We start from the raw sequence: 16,469 nt of genomic DNA, 5'->3' as shown, positions 1-16,469 counted from the left end.
ATAATCTTGTGTATTTCCCCCTTTTAGTCATTGAACAGCAAATTTCCAAAAAGATGAACAATTTCATGAAAGAAAATGAAGAACTAATGCAGAAATTGTCAAATTATGAACAGAAGGTATAATATTTTTTTTTGTTTCTTTCTCCCTTGGTTCTAGCATGAATCATTTCTACCTGTTTTAATTTTAAAATCGTATTTTAAAATTTTTGTTTCATTATTTCCTACAAATCATCCAAATTCTAAACAGTCATATGTATTAAGTACTGCTTTCTTCTGGAAAGGGTCACTTGTCTGGAAGTAACTTGTATAGTAGCACTATAATTTGTGTATTTAATTCTGAATGCTTTATTTACATAGATGAAGGAATCAAAGAAACAGGTCCAAGAGACCATGAAAAAAAATATGATTCTTTCAGATGAAGCAACTAAATATAAGGTAAAAATCCCTTCTTTGGGGGGAATTACATTCTAAACTCAAAAGTAAATGTAATGATTGAGTAATATTGACACCTTTTTTTCCAGGATAAAGTGAAGCTTCTTGAAAAAGATAAAGAACTTCTGGATGAGAAAGCTAAAAGTCTTCTTGTTACGTTAGCATCTGAGAGAGAACAGAATGCTAAGAATCAGGACTTGGTACGAGTTTCGCTGCTAAGTGTTACTGCAATTTGGCTTTTGAAATATTTTGTTAAATTGGTTAAGTTGAACTTAGTCCAGCTGTTAACTAAAGTAAGATTAGGAGTCAAGGAAGTCGAACCCACTTCTGCCCATTTTGTGGAACTTTTAAGTACTGATACAACAAATTATTTTTATGGGCTTAGGAAATATTTTTATTCTCAACCTTGGATAATTTTCATATTGCTTTGCTCTGCCCTTGGAAACATGCAGAACAAGTAAAAAACTATTGTCCAGTTGAACAGTATTTGTTTACTTTTTACTTGAAAGAGTAATGAATTAATCAATTTTCTGTACTTAAAAAAAGTTTACTTACATACTTCATTTTCAATTTCTATAAGTTTCTGTAATTACATAAAAGTTGCAAAAGATAGTAGAGAGTGTGTTCTGAAATATCCTACCCCCAAGTAAGCTTGATCACCCAGCTGAGGTAGTATTTATCAGATTTCTCCACTGTAAAAATTCTTTCCAATCCTTGTCATGTTGTATTCTTTGGAAGTTACCATGCACAGCCCACAGTTAAAGTATGAAGAGTTACAAGCCCAGGATGCAGCTCATGGTAGAGCACTTGCCTAGCATGCATGAGGCCCAGGATTCAATCCCAGGCATTGCAAACAAAGATTGCAGAGTTATGTCCACTTCCTTAAGGAGCAAGTATCTTTATAAATTTTTTGGAATTCTTCTGTATGTGAGATTAGTCTATTCTTCCTTAAATTTTATCATTTTTTACTTCAGATAAGAAAATTTTAAAAATGATCTTGGGAAATTTTTTTCTCTATCACTAGAAAAAAAATTACTAATTTGAACTGGTTTACTTGAAACAGTAATTAATTATAGTTAATTTTCTATGCTTTAAAACATTTTATTTACTTATTGCATTATGATTTTCTATACTTTGACCTTTTTTTCTGGTTATCTCACAAACAGTAAGGTTGTGGATGCCATGAAATATTTATGACTTCATTTTCCCTCATCTCTTTCAGTTCTTGATTTTTTGCTTAGTCCAAATCTGGATCCCCCTGCATTTACCTGAAATGTAATGGGATGGCTTGACAAAAATTTTGTTGTGTTTATCTTTTTTAGTATATATATGTGTGTACACACACACACACACACATATATATATATATATATATATATATATATATATATATATATATATATCAGTATTTCTACTGAAATCCTAATGCATATTTTGTGTTCTGTTTTCCCCTGGCAGATAATGGAAAATAAGAAATCTATAGAGAAGCTTAAAGATGTCATTTCAATGAATAATTCTGAACTTTCAGAGGTAAAGCTGCCAACTCTTGCTATCAGATATTAATACTACATCTTAATTTGTTGCGGACCAAAAATTTGAGGTGTGCTAAAATGTGCAAAAAATGAGAACTATATGATGTCTGGTTTGGGAAAGTATAACTTTGTTTTTTCTTTGGAATTAATTCACTAACTGTAGTGTTTTGCATTAGCTTCAAATTATCCTTACTGAAACTAAGCTTCATGAAGCGAAGGTGAAGTTGGAATGCAGGAAGCTTCAGAAAGAAAATACCATGCTTAAGAAGGAGAAAGAGCAGGTAAAGAAAATTTGATGTCATACATAATGTAAACTAGAGAAGTGAATATCATTATCTTGTATCTTTCTTGGATCTGTTTCTGAGGTAAGGAATATTCATGTAGGACCTTTTCTAGATATGCAAAGTTTAAACAATGCTCCCCAAATTGAGTGCATATATATGTTCTCCATCTGTTTTGGATTTTTGGATTATTGCTTTTCTTATCAAATATCAATCAGTTATTAACTTGCATAGCCTCAAAGAAACTTTTTAAACCAGAAAATTAAGTATTTTATGATCCTGTTTTGAGTAGTTACTGATTCACCGGCCAAGGGAAGATTACATGATAAGGAATCTAAATTTAGGAGACAGTCATATGTGCCCAGCCATTCCTGCTGGAGGTAAATTATTTGAATTGACAGCAATTTTCTGGGGAATGCAATAAAACAGGGTCAACTTCCTGATAGCTCTGATGTTCTTACTGCAGCTGTGAGAGTTGGGGCCACTCTGCCCTCTTCCTTAACCAAGGTCTCAAACCCCTCGATTGACGGAGTCCACCGAGGAGTATGGCTCTCTATTTCTTTGTCTAAGTCTTGTAGTCCTAATGTATCCAGTGCAGAAACCCCTACCTAACCCATATGAATTCATGTGTTTTGACTTTTCAGTTGCAGCAGGAAGTCAAAGACTGGAGTACATCACATGCTGAGCTCAGTGAACAAATCAAATCATTTGAGAAGTCCCAGAAAGATTTACAAGTAGTTCTTAGTTACAAAGATGATACTAATAAAGTAAGTTTATACTCCAAATACATGTTTCATCTCATGAATTCTCCTGAAATCTTCTGAATTAAAATCGAGAGTCTTCCAACCTTTTGCTTCTTTTCTAGGCTTTGACTAATTACATCACACAGTTGAATCGGTTACAATGTGAATCTGAATCTGAGGATCAAAGTACAGATGAGTCAGATGAATTAACCAATGGTGAGATCAGTCTCTGGGAAGTTGAATCCTTTTTTGCTTTCCTGTCTTTAATTAAGTATACAGATGCCACTTTTCAGCTGGCTGAATTTCTTCTTAAGCTTCAGGGTTGTAGACACATCACTGGATCTATAGATATGTCTGTTGCATTGGCAGAGGTGGGTTGCTGGGGTATAATGTACCAATAGGCATGTGAAGAACACTGACTTTTTCTATCCCATTGAAAACTAGTAAGTACACTGCAGCTACAATAGTCACATCCTATACCTCTAAGTATTGAACATTGTACAGTAAGAGAAATTTATTTCTTAACTTATGCAGATGATACTTGATTTTGATACTCATCATCTCTATGGCTCTGTGGTTTTAAGGTCCACAGTCAGTCTTAAGAGTCCGGAGGCAGTTGGAACCATAAACTAAGGCTGTGAGAACAGAGGCTAGAGACTATCAGAAAGCTAGAGAGGGAGTGTAACAGTGTTTACTGATGAGGAAAATATTTCCAAATGTTTTCTCCCAAGTTGGATATTGCTTACATAGCAAGTATTTCAAACCACACCTGGTAGTAGATTCAGGGAGAAAATGTAGGATTGAATCTTTCTAAACAAGACACTTACTTACTTGCCCAGGTGAAGATAGATCTGAGAGAGAAGAAAAGCTTTTATCTTACAAGAATAGCAGAGATAACATTTTAGTTGTGCAAACTAGAAATTCACCTTTTTTTTTGTTTTTAAGACAGACATAGTACTTCTATTTATTTTTATGCTGAAGATCAAACTCAGTGCCTCACACATGCTAGGTGAGCACTCTACCACTGAGCCACAACCCCAACCTGAAATTCACCTCTCTTTTTTTTTAAATCTAAGCTTGCAATTCTCTTAAAAGTCATTAGTCTAATCAGTTTAATTATTTAATTGATTTTTTTTTCTTCCGGTGTTTGAACACGATCATTCTTTAGTTTGGGGAAGTTAGGAGAATATAGAGTTAAAAGTAAGGAAAGAAAAAGCTAAAGTCTTTTGTTTTTTAGGTGATCGGAACGAGAAGATCAAAGATCAAATTAAGCAGATGATGGATGTCTCTCGGGTATAGTTCTTTGTAAGAGTCCCATAGTGCCTGTGAATTCTTCCTGTGCCTCACTTTTAAGAATACCTCTCTTTTCTGCAATTTTAGACACAAACTACAATATCAGTAGTTGAAGAGGATCTAAAACTTTTACAACTTGAGCTAAGAGCCTTGAAGTCCACAAAATGTAATCTAGAAGGTGGGTTCTTCTTGAGAAGAAATTACCATGTTGGAAAGACTTAAAATTTTATTAGAAAGATAAAGAATGGCTTCTTGCTTTCATGCTTCTTACTTTTCTTGGCACTACTCCCTCAAACAAGTTCTTAAGTCCTTGTACACATATAGAGATAAGCTGTTTTATCCTTTACAGACCAAATAAAGAAATTAGAAAGTGACTGCAATTCACTACGGTCTTCTAAAGTTGGACTGGAAGAGGAATGCAAAACTCTTAGGCAGAAAGTGGAGATTTTAAATGAACTCTACCAGCAAAATGAGGTGGCATTACAAAAGTAAGATTTTCATTGTTTGTTATTGTTATCACTGTGTGAACTAACAGATAATTTTATCTTTTCTTAAGATTAGTTACAATTTCTTCTAGTTGTAATAAGTAGAGATTTGTCTTTTTTCCTTTGTGTTTTGTTTCCTATAAGTTGCATTTTTCTTTCCATCGTCAGTCTTAAGAGTCCTGAGGTAGTTGGAATCATAAACTAAGGCTGTGAGGACATCGTAATCAATTGTCAAATTCATATGAAGGCAGGAAGTGGTAAACTGGTATTAACAGTCACTGATGTGGAAATACCTCTCAAAGATCTAGACCCTTTCTATGATCCCACTATTTATTTTAATTACCTTTCATTGTGATCAGTTATGTAATTCTAATGTTTTGAACTTGTATCTCTAACTCTGGACCTTTAAAAATACTGAGTGATTTGGAATGACATGTTTTAGTAGAATAAAAACTTCAAAAAGGAATAATATTTACTTATTGATGGTACAAGTTTTGGACTTGAATATCTCAGATGTTCACACTAAAAATTGAACTGTGGCAAGGACCTTAGGAGTTATGATTACAGAAGTACTTGTTTGTAGTATATATTTATATATTAATCTTCTCAGTGTGGAGCTAGTTATTTTTTGAAAGTTCATTTGAAGTTTTTAATCCACAAAAATACTTGAATTCTCTAAAAATAGGTTTTTTGTGTCAAATTTTATTTATTTGCACCTGATTTTACTCTTTAGCATTTATATATATATTCTTTTATATAATATATATAATATATAATATATATAATGTATTTTATATATATATATATATATATATATATATTCTTTTATATAATATATTCTTATTAATTTTCTCTATAGCCACTTGAGTGGACTTTCTAAAATATAAGTCTGTCCATGTCAATATGTGCCTGTGGTTTATGAAGAATTTGCTTTCTATTTGATGACCTGTTCTTTTTTTTCTTCCTTGTATCTTTTTAATAGTTTAAATATTTTTAATTATTTTCCTCATCCCCTGTATAAGCTTGATGTAATCCTAAATTATAATGGAATTATAATTATATAATTATAATTTTATTCATCTTCTCATAATTTAAAGGCCATGGTATATATTCTGGATTTAATAAAAACCAGACATAGATTAATAGGTTTATTATTTTTTTTTATGGGCTTTAAGTAGCTCCTGAATCTGATAACTGTTGTGGCATTGTATGTTAGTACTTCATATACTGTGAACTCCACAAGACATTCATTCAATTTATACACATATTTAAAGTTTCTGTAGTTCTGCATTCTACACTGTTGGTTTCTTATTTGAAATTATTTTCATTCTATTTGAACATTGTCCTTTAATGATAGATTTGATTATTGTATCAAAGTAGTACAAGGATAAATAGAGAATAGTATTTTATCCACTAAATATTGCTACCTTTATAATCTGTATTAGGTTGACATGAACTTCATGATTAGAGTTAAAACCAGTTTCCATTTTTAAAGGATCTTTCTTTTGGCTACTGAATTTTGACTGTTACTTAGTTTTAGCAATTTAAAAATATCCAATTAATTACCATCTGTTTTAAATTTTTTCTTTAAGGAATCCATTATCATTGTTGTTTGGTCTTATCCCTCCCCTAGTTCCTGTAGTCATTTCTCTGTTTTTTTAACAGTTGTATTGGGAAGTGCCTAGGTGTAGTTTTCCCCACCCCACCCACTTTTCCTCTTGCAGTTATGTTGCTTGGGACCATTAAACATTTCTTGAATTTTCGAGTCTTTTTCTAAATGTTGATTTTACCTCATTCTCTCTTCTGATTATAATAATGCATATTAGAATTTGATTTCCCCTGCCTCCTACATTCTGGATTTACTTCTTCTGGATATTTTCTTCTGACCTATCTTAAAAGCGCTAGGATTTATTTTACTTCCCAAATCTGCTGCTAAAATCATTCATTGAGTTTAGGATTTTAAAAAGTTCAGGGTTTAAAATATTATTTTAGTTGTAGAGGGACATAATATTTTATTTTATTTTTATAGGATTTTTTTAAGAAAGAGAGAATTTTAATATTTATTTTTTAGTTTTTGGCGGACACAACATCTTTGTTTGTATGTGGTACTGAGGATTGAACCCGGGTCCGCACGCATGCCAGGCGAGCGCGCTACCGCTTGAGCCACATCCCCAGCCCAACACAATATTTTATGTATTTTATGTGGTGTTGAGGACTGATCCCAGTGCCCCACACATGTGGGGCACATGCTTCACCACTGAGCCACAACCCCAGTCCTATTTCAGTACTACAGCTCAAACCCAGGACATTGAGCCATGTGCTCTACTATTGAGCTACCTCCACAGACTCCTTGCTCTTTCTCATAAGGGACTAGTGTCTTACTGCTTTCCAAGCTATCTTTAATCTCATCATTCTGCCTCTGCCTCTTGAGTATCTTCTACTGTAGGTAGGTCACCACACCCAACCTTTTCTTGGTTTTATAGTTTCTAATCCTTTGACAAAATTCATAATCTTTTTTTTTCCTCTTTTGTGGTGGTGGGGTTTGAACTCAGAGCCTTGTGCATGCAAGGCAGCACTCTACCTACTAAGCTATATTCCCAGCCCTGAAATTCATAATCTTGACTTTACTTTTTTGACTGTATAAAGCACAGTGATTTTAAAACATGTGCAGATAACCCCATTAGGTGGTTTCCTTTTCTGTGGTATTTTTTCTCACAGAATTTTGTCTTATGGAGTGCCTGGTCAGTTTTGATTGGCTAACATTGTTGTGATAATTATAGATGAAATTTGAGGACTAAGATGAAGTTATCTTCTTATAGAAAAGTGTTGAGGTTACTTGAGTAAGATTGTCACTTTAAACTTAGTCAGCAATTAAGATAATTCAAAAATGACTTGTCTTTTCAATGTTTCAGTATTATTCCTTTTGGATTTTTTGCCTGTTCATCACTTAAGTGTGCAGTATTTTCTAATCTAAACTCAAAGGCTAGGGCTTTTATTAAGGGTCCCTTTATTTGTAGCCCCAAACACTTGTTTTTTTCCTCTAAGCCCAAGAATTGGATGAAGGCTTAGTTCAGACTCATTATATCTTTGTGTTATCTTCAATATGTGGGTAAACCTAGGAGAAAAGTACCTTAAAGTGCCAGCCTTACTTGTAATTCTGAGATTCCTTTTTCTAATGGATCTTGGCCACATCCATATATCTCCACTGCCTTTTTAGCTTGGATCCCTTCAAACACAATTTTATATTCTTATAAAGATGTTTTGATTGTTCTTAGTGCTCCTCAGACTAACTCTTTGATAATTGGAAACAAAATTCTCTCTGTCCTTCAAGATTTAGTTTTCTCCATATTCCTTCTTAAGCCAGTGGGGAAAATTATTATATTCCTTTAGGCATCATTTATACCTGAAACAGTGAACTCTTTTATTCTTTAGCATCTTACAAGGTAACTAGTATATTATAGCCACTCATAAAATACTTGCTGAAGAATTAAATGAGAAGCTATATAAGAATATATAATCCCCTTTTTCTATTTGGTATCAATAATCCTTTTTTACTATAGTTCTTCTGATTTATGGAAAATTACGTTTCAAGTTAATTATCTTTTGAATTGGAACTATGGCTAAAGAGGGTAGTACAAGGATAGCAGAAAATAGTATTTTTTAAATCATTAAATGTGTCTACCTTTGTCTCAGTAGATGAACATCTTGAGTTTCATGATCAGAGTTAAAACTTGTCAGTAGATAATACTCTGATTGTGGGTCAGTTTGGCTTCTTTTTCTGGTTGACAGACATTATCAAAACTCAGATTGGTCTTTTTGCTTAATTACAATTCTTTTGAAATAGATATCTAAAGTGTTAAAAATGTTCTGTGGTTAATTGCATAGCTAAAAGACATATTCTAGAAGATTTTATGTTAGGTTGATCAGTCCTGATCTTCCAAATTGAAGTAAAGTGAGTTTTTATTATCTTACACACAGGAGACTTGCCCTTGGGGCACATGTTGTTTTTACATTTATTTTATTTACTGGTAAGTAGAGAATTAAGAGGAGAAGTTAGAAAATGTAAGTGATTTGCCAGAGTTTGATTTACGAAATTGCAGGTTTGAATTTCTATTTTATGTGCCTAAGCATTTTATAGAATTGTGGGAGTGATATTCACAAAGAGAAACTTTTGATTTGATAACTGGCTTTATTTTAGGAAACTAAGCCAAGAAGAATATGAGAGACTAGAAAAAGAGCAGCGGCTGTCAGCTGCAGATGAAAAGGTGGTTTCCTCTGTACAGGAAGTTAAAAATTACAAGTGAGTTCAGTTTCTAAAGGAGGGTGTCAATGTCTAATGAACTAGTGTTAGCTTTCTTTTTAATCTTTTTTTACATTATGTAGATAGAAGAAAATAGCATGTAAGTATAAATAACGAGAGGATATGAATAAATTCAATTCACACAGGAGAAAAAAATAAATTTCAACTTAACAAATGAAAAATGTTAACAAAAATTTACTTATACCTAATGGGCAAGACCATAGGGAACTTGGTCAATGCAAACAGTTCTGGGGGGTTTGTATGTTGTAGTAATTCTTTAAGAAATCAGTTTGCTGTGTGATTTATCAAGACCCACAAAAGTGTGGCATTTGATAGACCTTGGAAATCTTCTATGGATATAATTTGAAAAAAAGTTTTAAGGAGGAAGATATTTCTAACAGAATTACTTGAGAACACACTGATGAACAGTTAAGGAAATTGTAAGTTATCATTCAGAATCTCTAGCAATTAAATGATAAAGAAGTTATTAGTATTAGGTTCTTATTTTATCTATTTATTTATTTATTTATTTATTTATTTATTTATTTATTTTTGATGCTTTACTACTAAGCTACATCCTTAGACCTTTTTTTTAACTTTGAGACAGGGTCTCAGTTGCATAGGTTCCCACTTAATTGCTGAGACTGACCTCGAACTTATGATCCTCCTGCCTCAGCTTCCCAATCATTGGGATTACTGGCATGTGGCATTGCACCTTGCCTGTAGTATTAGTTTTGATCACACTGGATTCATATAACTATAGAAATGTTTTTCTTATGTATGATAAAGTCTTTAAAAGTATAGCTGATGGAATAAAGGGAAAATGGTCAGAATGTTTCAAATGTTATTCAATTGTTGTAATTCTTAGGCGGAGAATTGAAGAGATGGAAGAAGAATTACAGAAAGCGGAGCGCTCATTTAAAAACCAGGTAGTAATTAATACAGTCCTGTAGTTGCAGAATTCTTTGATATCTAATACAGACAATTATAGGCTATTATAATGAGTCCCTAAAAACATATTTTTTAATATGTTGTCTTTTTCAGATTGCTATGCATGAGAAGAAAGCTCATGATAATTGGGTAAGATTTTTTCCCCCTTTTCTTTATTTTGTGCATAGCCTACCGCAACTGAATTTGAATATTTTCTCTTTAATAGCTCAAAGCTCGTTCTGCAGAAAGAGCTGTAGCTGAAGAGAAAAGGGAAGCTGCTAATTTGAGACAGAAGTATGTGATTTTGATATCTTACTATATGTTTTATAGTGTTTTAAGGTTATGCTAGATATTATCTATGAAGGAATAGATTGCAGTTTCATAATTCAGCCCATTCTTTCTCAATATTCAAGTCTATTGGAAATGACCCAAAAGATGGCAGTGTGGCAAGATGAACCCGTGATTGTAAAACCTATGCCGGGAAGACCAAATTTACAAAATCCTCCTCGGAGAGGTAGGGGGCACTTTGTAAAAGGAGCTATTTTATTTCTTGGTGCAGAATGTATGTAAATTACTTTTTACTTCTGTGTGTAATGGTTATGAAATAATCTGAATGATTTGCTAAAGCGGGAGGTGAGGGTTGGTGTCAGCGAGAAGGCTGCCTTAAAGTAGTAACATGGCATTGTTGTCTTTAGGTCCACTGAGCCATAATGGCTCTTTTGGTCCATCCCCCGTGAGTGGTGGAGAATGTTCCCCTCCACTGACAGCAGAGCCAGCTGAGAGACCTCCTTCTGCTACTCTTAATCAAAAAGCTATGCCTAGAAACGGATTTGGTGAGCATTCACATGTTGCTTTATAGTAAACTACTTCAAGGTTTTGGTTTTTTTTTCCCTTTTGAATATTCTAATGAAAACATAGAATTTGGGCCTGTACAATATATAGAAGATAATTTCTTACTTTATCTTAGTGAATGTTTTCTGTAAAATCTGTTCTAGAATAGAAAACATTTTTTTTTTTCCTGGAGGTCCCTGTATTGTTTTTTTCTTTTAAATTTTACACTGTGAAGTGTAAACCTTTATCTTTAAATTAAATCTCTATGGTGTTACTTTCCCAAATATTATAAAAGTAGCCTTAAACTTTATGTAGCATACATATTTCCAACATGAAATACTGAGTCTTATTTCCAATTCTAAATAGGACTGTAGTCTTGGTAAGATTGGAAGTCAGGTTATACAGACTAAAGAAAAGCCAGCCTACACATACTTCAAGTCTATAGCTTAAAGTTTAGGACCAGTACTTATTAATCTGCTGTTCTATCAACCCAAGGCAGTTCTTTATTTTACTTAAGTCTCTTCATAAATTGTGATTTACATATTGGGCAACCCATTTTTTAAAAAAAATATTTTTAATTGTAGATGGACATGATATCTTTATTTATTTTTTAAATGTGTGCTGAGAATCAAACCCAGTGCCTCACACATGCTAGGCAAACACTGTACAACTGAGCTATGACCCCAACCCCTGGGAAACCCATTTTTCATGTTGCTTTCTAGTTATTGTTGAATCCTGACCTGACCTGTCCACCAGTGATTTATTTCTTCTGAAAAATACATACAAGGGCTCTGGTCTTTCTTTCCCAAGGGTCAATGGATGGACCTTTACCTCGTACTGGTCTTCTGAGGCATCTGGGAAACCCGTTGCCTCTGGTAAAGGGACCAAGTAACTTCAAAGAATCTGTAATTGTGGATGGATGATTTTTATTCTTTTCATGTTAGAATTAAGTCTGAATCCATTCTTTGATCTCTAACAGACCCAGGATGTGGTCCAGCTCACATGAATAGCAGTTCCAGAAGTTCTTCTCCAGCTAAGGTGACGAATGAGGGTGAGGTAAGTTCTGTAGTTACTGTGAATCATGTGGTCATGCAGGAACATGTAGCTTTCCTACAGTACTTGCTCTTTGCTTTATCCTTCTTTGTGTTCTATTTGTACTATCCCATTTGTTTCTTAAAAAGCAAACTGTTCCCCAAGAACCTGAGACCCCCTCAGTCTCCACAATTACTTCTTTGACTGAGCATCCAGTTGGAGTAAGTACTTAGAGGTTGAGAACTGAATTGGGTTTTATTCTGTGCATTTCTGGGAAGGATATTCAGAGCATGACACTGATCTTGTTTGCTTTAAACTGCATGCAATATTGAGCTTACTTTTCTCATTAACTTGGGAATGTTGCTTAAGTGTGTACAACTATAATGAACTATAGAATGTGAAAAGTTATCACTCTAACTTTATATGGTGTTTTGTGTTGAATGTTCAACACAAAACACCATATAAAGTAAAAGTAAAGGCAAAGTAAATTCATTATAAATTATATAATTCATCATTTTTATTTTTGTTTGGAAGAATGTTATTTAAGAATTCCTTCATTTGTGCAAACCCTATTTTGAGTGATTTGAATTAGATTGGTATCAGATTTTCTGAAAGTGAAATACTGTTTCAGTGAAACAATGATCATCTGAAATGACCTCTTGAGCCAGTCCCAAGAAATGGTCTCATTTGTTCACATAAGTGTATTCTCTTGTAACTGTGTTGCTATTATATCCGGTAGGTCTTCTGCAGCTCTATAATAAAATAAATTTTTAATTGTTTAGTTTCAAACCCACTACTCATAGGAAATGATAAATCAATATCTCAAATGGTGTACAGTATATAGCACTGTGATGGAAAATACTTCTCAAGTTCCAGTGTATATATATTCCAGGAATATACATCTCTAGAGAAATCTAAGGGCACCTTAGATAAGACCCCAAACCCCTTTGTAGTAGAAGATTTAAAAGAGAGCAAAGACCCATTGTTAGAGAGGAGTAGAGGTGGGAAAAGCATGGCTTGGAGGCAAACCTGGGATTGAGTTCCTTTAATATGCAGTGTGGCCTTCAACAAATTATGATATTCCATTTGCTTTTGTTCCCTCTTATTTAAAATAAGACAGTCTACTTAAAGATCTCAGAGGTTGAATAATATATGAAAGACTGACTGAAGATACTCTGAATAGTAGCTATTATTACATGGGTAGAGAATGGATTTTTCATTTTATTCTGTTCATTCTTAATATGGAAGTAATGAGCTATTGTGATGAAAGGGAAGTGATGGGGAGGGGGGACTCCCTTTGAAATAGATTGTAGTGAATACAGCATGACATACTTGTCAGAAATCACCTCTGTTAATAACCTCTGCCAGTCCTCTTGCCTTTCCCTTTCCTGTGCAGATATAATCAGTAACAAACTGCTCCCTCTTGTGGCATCCTTCCAACTTCTGTAAGCTGTCGGTGGGAATACACAGGAGGGGTGGGTAGTTTTGTTGCACTGATGGTGTTCTCTGGACAGGTGCCTGTTTTGGGTTTTAGCTTTTATCGGTGTTGATACTTTGTCTTAATACATAGGAATTTTAAAACTTTTAACTGCTTTCAAATCTTAAATTGCAGGTTCATATGGCTATGAAAGGGCCCCCTCCTTTCTCAGGGGTACCCTTCATGGGACCCCTGATGGGACGGCCTCCACCACCTCCCATTCGGTATGGACCACCACTTCAGCTCGGTGGGCCTTTTGGGCCTCGGCCAATTCCTCCACCATTTGGTATGATGATCTGAACAGTAGTGATTGACTTATAAATCACATTCATCTTTCATTTCTATTGCTTGCTAAAACAGTTGGTTGCTATCTCAGGTCTTTACAATGAAAGGATAAAGCTGAGTACATTTTAACTTTTCCTCCAGTTTTCTGGAACATATGGGACACTACATAATCTTATACTGAGATAGGCAATAGCTATCTCTCATAGACAAGGATAAGGGGCTATATACAGAAAAGCCAGAAATATTACTTCTGCAGATGTTTGTTGAAACTCTGTTGATATGCACTGCAATAGATGGAAAGGTGGATGAGACACATGCCATAACTTAAAATTTTGTCACAGATATGAAAATCCTATAACATAAAGTTTGTAATCGCCCATAATGGAAGCATAAGCAGTAGGTTATAGAATATAGAAAAGTCAAACCCTCCTTATCTTGAGAAAAGTCAGAGGGAAGTGTTAAAGAGGAGGATTTAACAGTGACCTAATAAATATTGCTGATTTAATTAGGTGGCTGTGGAAGGCCTTTTCCAGGAGGGCATGCACCTTGATTCTGATGGCATGTGTAAAGTCCATGCTGAAATACTTCATGAATTTTTAATGGATACAGTAATAAATAGTGGAATTTCCTTTTATCAAAATTTCTTTGATGTAGTAAAGTTCTTATTTCATAATCTATCATCTTGTCATGGTAATATAGTACTTCCAAATATAAATGGAGCTCTTGTGAGATAGAAATAATTCTGCAATTATATAGTAGGGAAAGAAAAAAGACAAGCCTGGAGCTAGGTAGAGCCATGTTTAAATCCTTAATATGTTGCTTCATGGCTGGTTGGTCAAAGGCTATAACTAAACTTGTTCCATCTCAGTTTGCCTCATCTGGCAAGTCAGGATGTTCACCAGACTTCCTTTTTATTTTCCAGGTCCTGGTATGCGTCCACCAATAGGCTTCAGAGAATATGCACCATGTGTTCCACCTGGAAAATGGGATTTGCCTTTTGACCCTCGTGATTTTTTTCCAGGACCCGCACCAGCACCATTTAGACCTTTAGGCTCATTTGGCCCAAGAGAGTACTTCATTCCTGGTGCCCCATTACCACTTCCAACTCATGGTCCCCAAGACTATGGGCCACCACCTGCTGCAAAAGACTTAATGCCTTCAGGCTTTAAAGATGAACCTCCATATACACCTAATTCTCAGATTAGTGAGGGCTGTTCACAGGCCTTAAAACAGGGCCCATAAAGTTAACCTCTGACACTTAGTCAGAAAATGGACTATAAACTATTCATCAAGTTAAAGGATTATTGGCTTCAAAATATAAAAGTTTATTTTAAATGGTTTATGTTTTTAGAATGAAGCTGCCTTGGTGCAGTATACATTTTGAGCCAAAATATTTTCCCCCTAAATATCCCCCACTTAAGCTAGAGTATCCTTCCAATTTTAAAATGTGCAATAAGGAATACCTTTGTTTTAGTTAATGTAGCATATACAATTGTTAAATGATTTAGAATGTCATAATTATGGACATTTCCTGTGGAAATGCTTTAAGAACATGTATTTCCATTATCCTATTTTTAGTGTATTCCAGTTGATAACAGAGAAATGGTGTTTTATAAGCTTGATTTTTTTCTCTTTCAATATCTGGTCGCAGAGACTGTTACGCTAAAAATGTTTACTCAAAGATCATAAACTTCATTTTCCTTCTTGCTGAAGTTCTTTGTTGTAATAGTTCATAAAAAATGTTTATTAATATTTCCCAAGTGTCTGTTGATTCATTGGATCGTCATGAGACTTTGTGCCATTGGGGAAGCATGTCAACTCACTCTCAGAATCCACCCCTAGGCCTCAGAAGCAGCAGGGTCAGGCCTGCTTGGGGTTCTCCACTCAGCCCAGCTTTCCAAGACCCCTGTGTCCCTGCCTGCTGGAGCTTGGGGACCAGCGGCTAGGGCCTGTGGGCTGCCCACTGCTGCCCTGCAGCTTGGGAAGTGGTAGCACGCCTCTGCTCTCCTGCTGCCTCCTGCCACAGTCTAGAGAGCTCTCTGAGCCATCCTTACACCTGGGAGCCACTGCCCATCTTGGGGGGAGACTGACCCCATGCAAGATGTAAATAGCAACATTCTCAAATACCTGGGGAGGGCCGAGGGGCCTGGCGGGAGGGGCTGCAGGGTAAGGCCAGGAAGGGACACTGCTGTGAGGCAGGTGCAGGGAAGGGAGAGAGGAGGGAGGGTGCTGGGGGACTGGGTAGGGCAGAACTGGTAGGGCCAACACCTGGAGGGCCAGAGCCTGTGTCCCCACTCCCAGCTGAGGGGCAGAGGGTGCTGGGCTTGGGGCGAGGAGGGACCACCACGAACCCAGCTTAGGTGTATTCTGAGGGCGAGGTCGGCACAGAAGCTGCCTGACACAGCCAATGCCCGGGGAATTGGGGGAGGTGAAGACAGGCGCTGACTTCTCTCCCAATCACCAGGCCTGATGGGAGCAAGGCTGCCTTTTGCTGGGTGAGTACTGAGGGGGACCCTGCCTGGGGCTGGGGGCTTCCTGGGATCCTCTGGCCCTCTGTGGAGCCAACTCCCAAGTTCAATGCCTGCCTGCCCAGATGGGTGTTTTTGAGGGGACAAAGATGGCTTAACTAAAGGTCTGGAGACAATGGATGTCCCATGAGATCCACTCTGAAGTGCAAGATTCAGCTGGCTCCAGTGGACTCCTGCTGTTGACCTGCACCCCTGGGAGCAGTCTACCAGCTGCCTACAGTGGTGCCTCTGGGGACAGGTTGCCCGTTCTGGCAGGGACCTCCCACCAGGGAACATGAGAGCCTGTGGTGCCCTGGCTTCCCCCTGTCCCCAGGAGCTGGT

At 35.9% G+C, this 16,469-nt stretch overlaps 1 protein-coding gene and 1 long non-coding RNA gene across 2 annotated transcripts; both read left to right on the top strand.

Moving 5' to 3' along the window:
- The first annotated feature begins 1,938 nt into the window (after nucleotides 1-1,938).
- LOC144252826 (uncharacterized) lies at nucleotides 1,939-2,974 on the top strand. Its single transcript, XR_013343065.1, has 3 exons — nucleotides 1,939-1,961; nucleotides 2,140-2,244; nucleotides 2,889-2,974. It is a non-coding gene; the product is annotated as an uncharacterized LOC144252826 (long non-coding RNA).
- Nucleotides 2,975-4,122: 1,148 nt separating this feature from the next.
- Nucleotides 4,123-15,108, top strand: LOC144252825 (transport and Golgi organization protein 1 homolog). The gene is made up of 13 exons (XM_077794923.1): nucleotides 4,123-4,280; nucleotides 4,368-4,458; nucleotides 4,630-4,768; nucleotides 8,964-9,065; nucleotides 9,934-9,994; nucleotides 10,110-10,145; nucleotides 10,222-10,289; nucleotides 10,409-10,509; nucleotides 10,691-10,828; nucleotides 11,806-11,882; nucleotides 12,008-12,079; nucleotides 13,471-13,621; nucleotides 14,543-15,108. Exons 1-13 carry the CDS (start codon nucleotides 4,263-4,265, stop codon nucleotides 14,860-14,862), a joined length of 1,374 nt encoding a protein of 457 aa, XP_077651049.1. The 5' UTR covers nucleotides 4,123-4,262; the 3' UTR covers nucleotides 14,863-15,108.
- The last annotated feature ends 1,361 nt before the right edge of the window (nucleotides 15,109-16,469 follow it).

The sequence above is a fragment of the Urocitellus parryii genome, unplaced genomic scaffold (assembly GCF_045843805.1).
Source record: "Urocitellus parryii isolate mUroPar1 unplaced genomic scaffold, mUroPar1.hap1 Scaffold_60, whole genome shotgun sequence".
In the NCBI taxonomy this organism is placed as follows: Eukaryota; Metazoa; Chordata; class Mammalia; order Rodentia; family Sciuridae; genus Urocitellus; species Urocitellus parryii.
The sequence above is the reverse complement of the archived record's forward strand: the minus strand, read 5'-3'. Positions and strand labels throughout refer to the sequence as shown.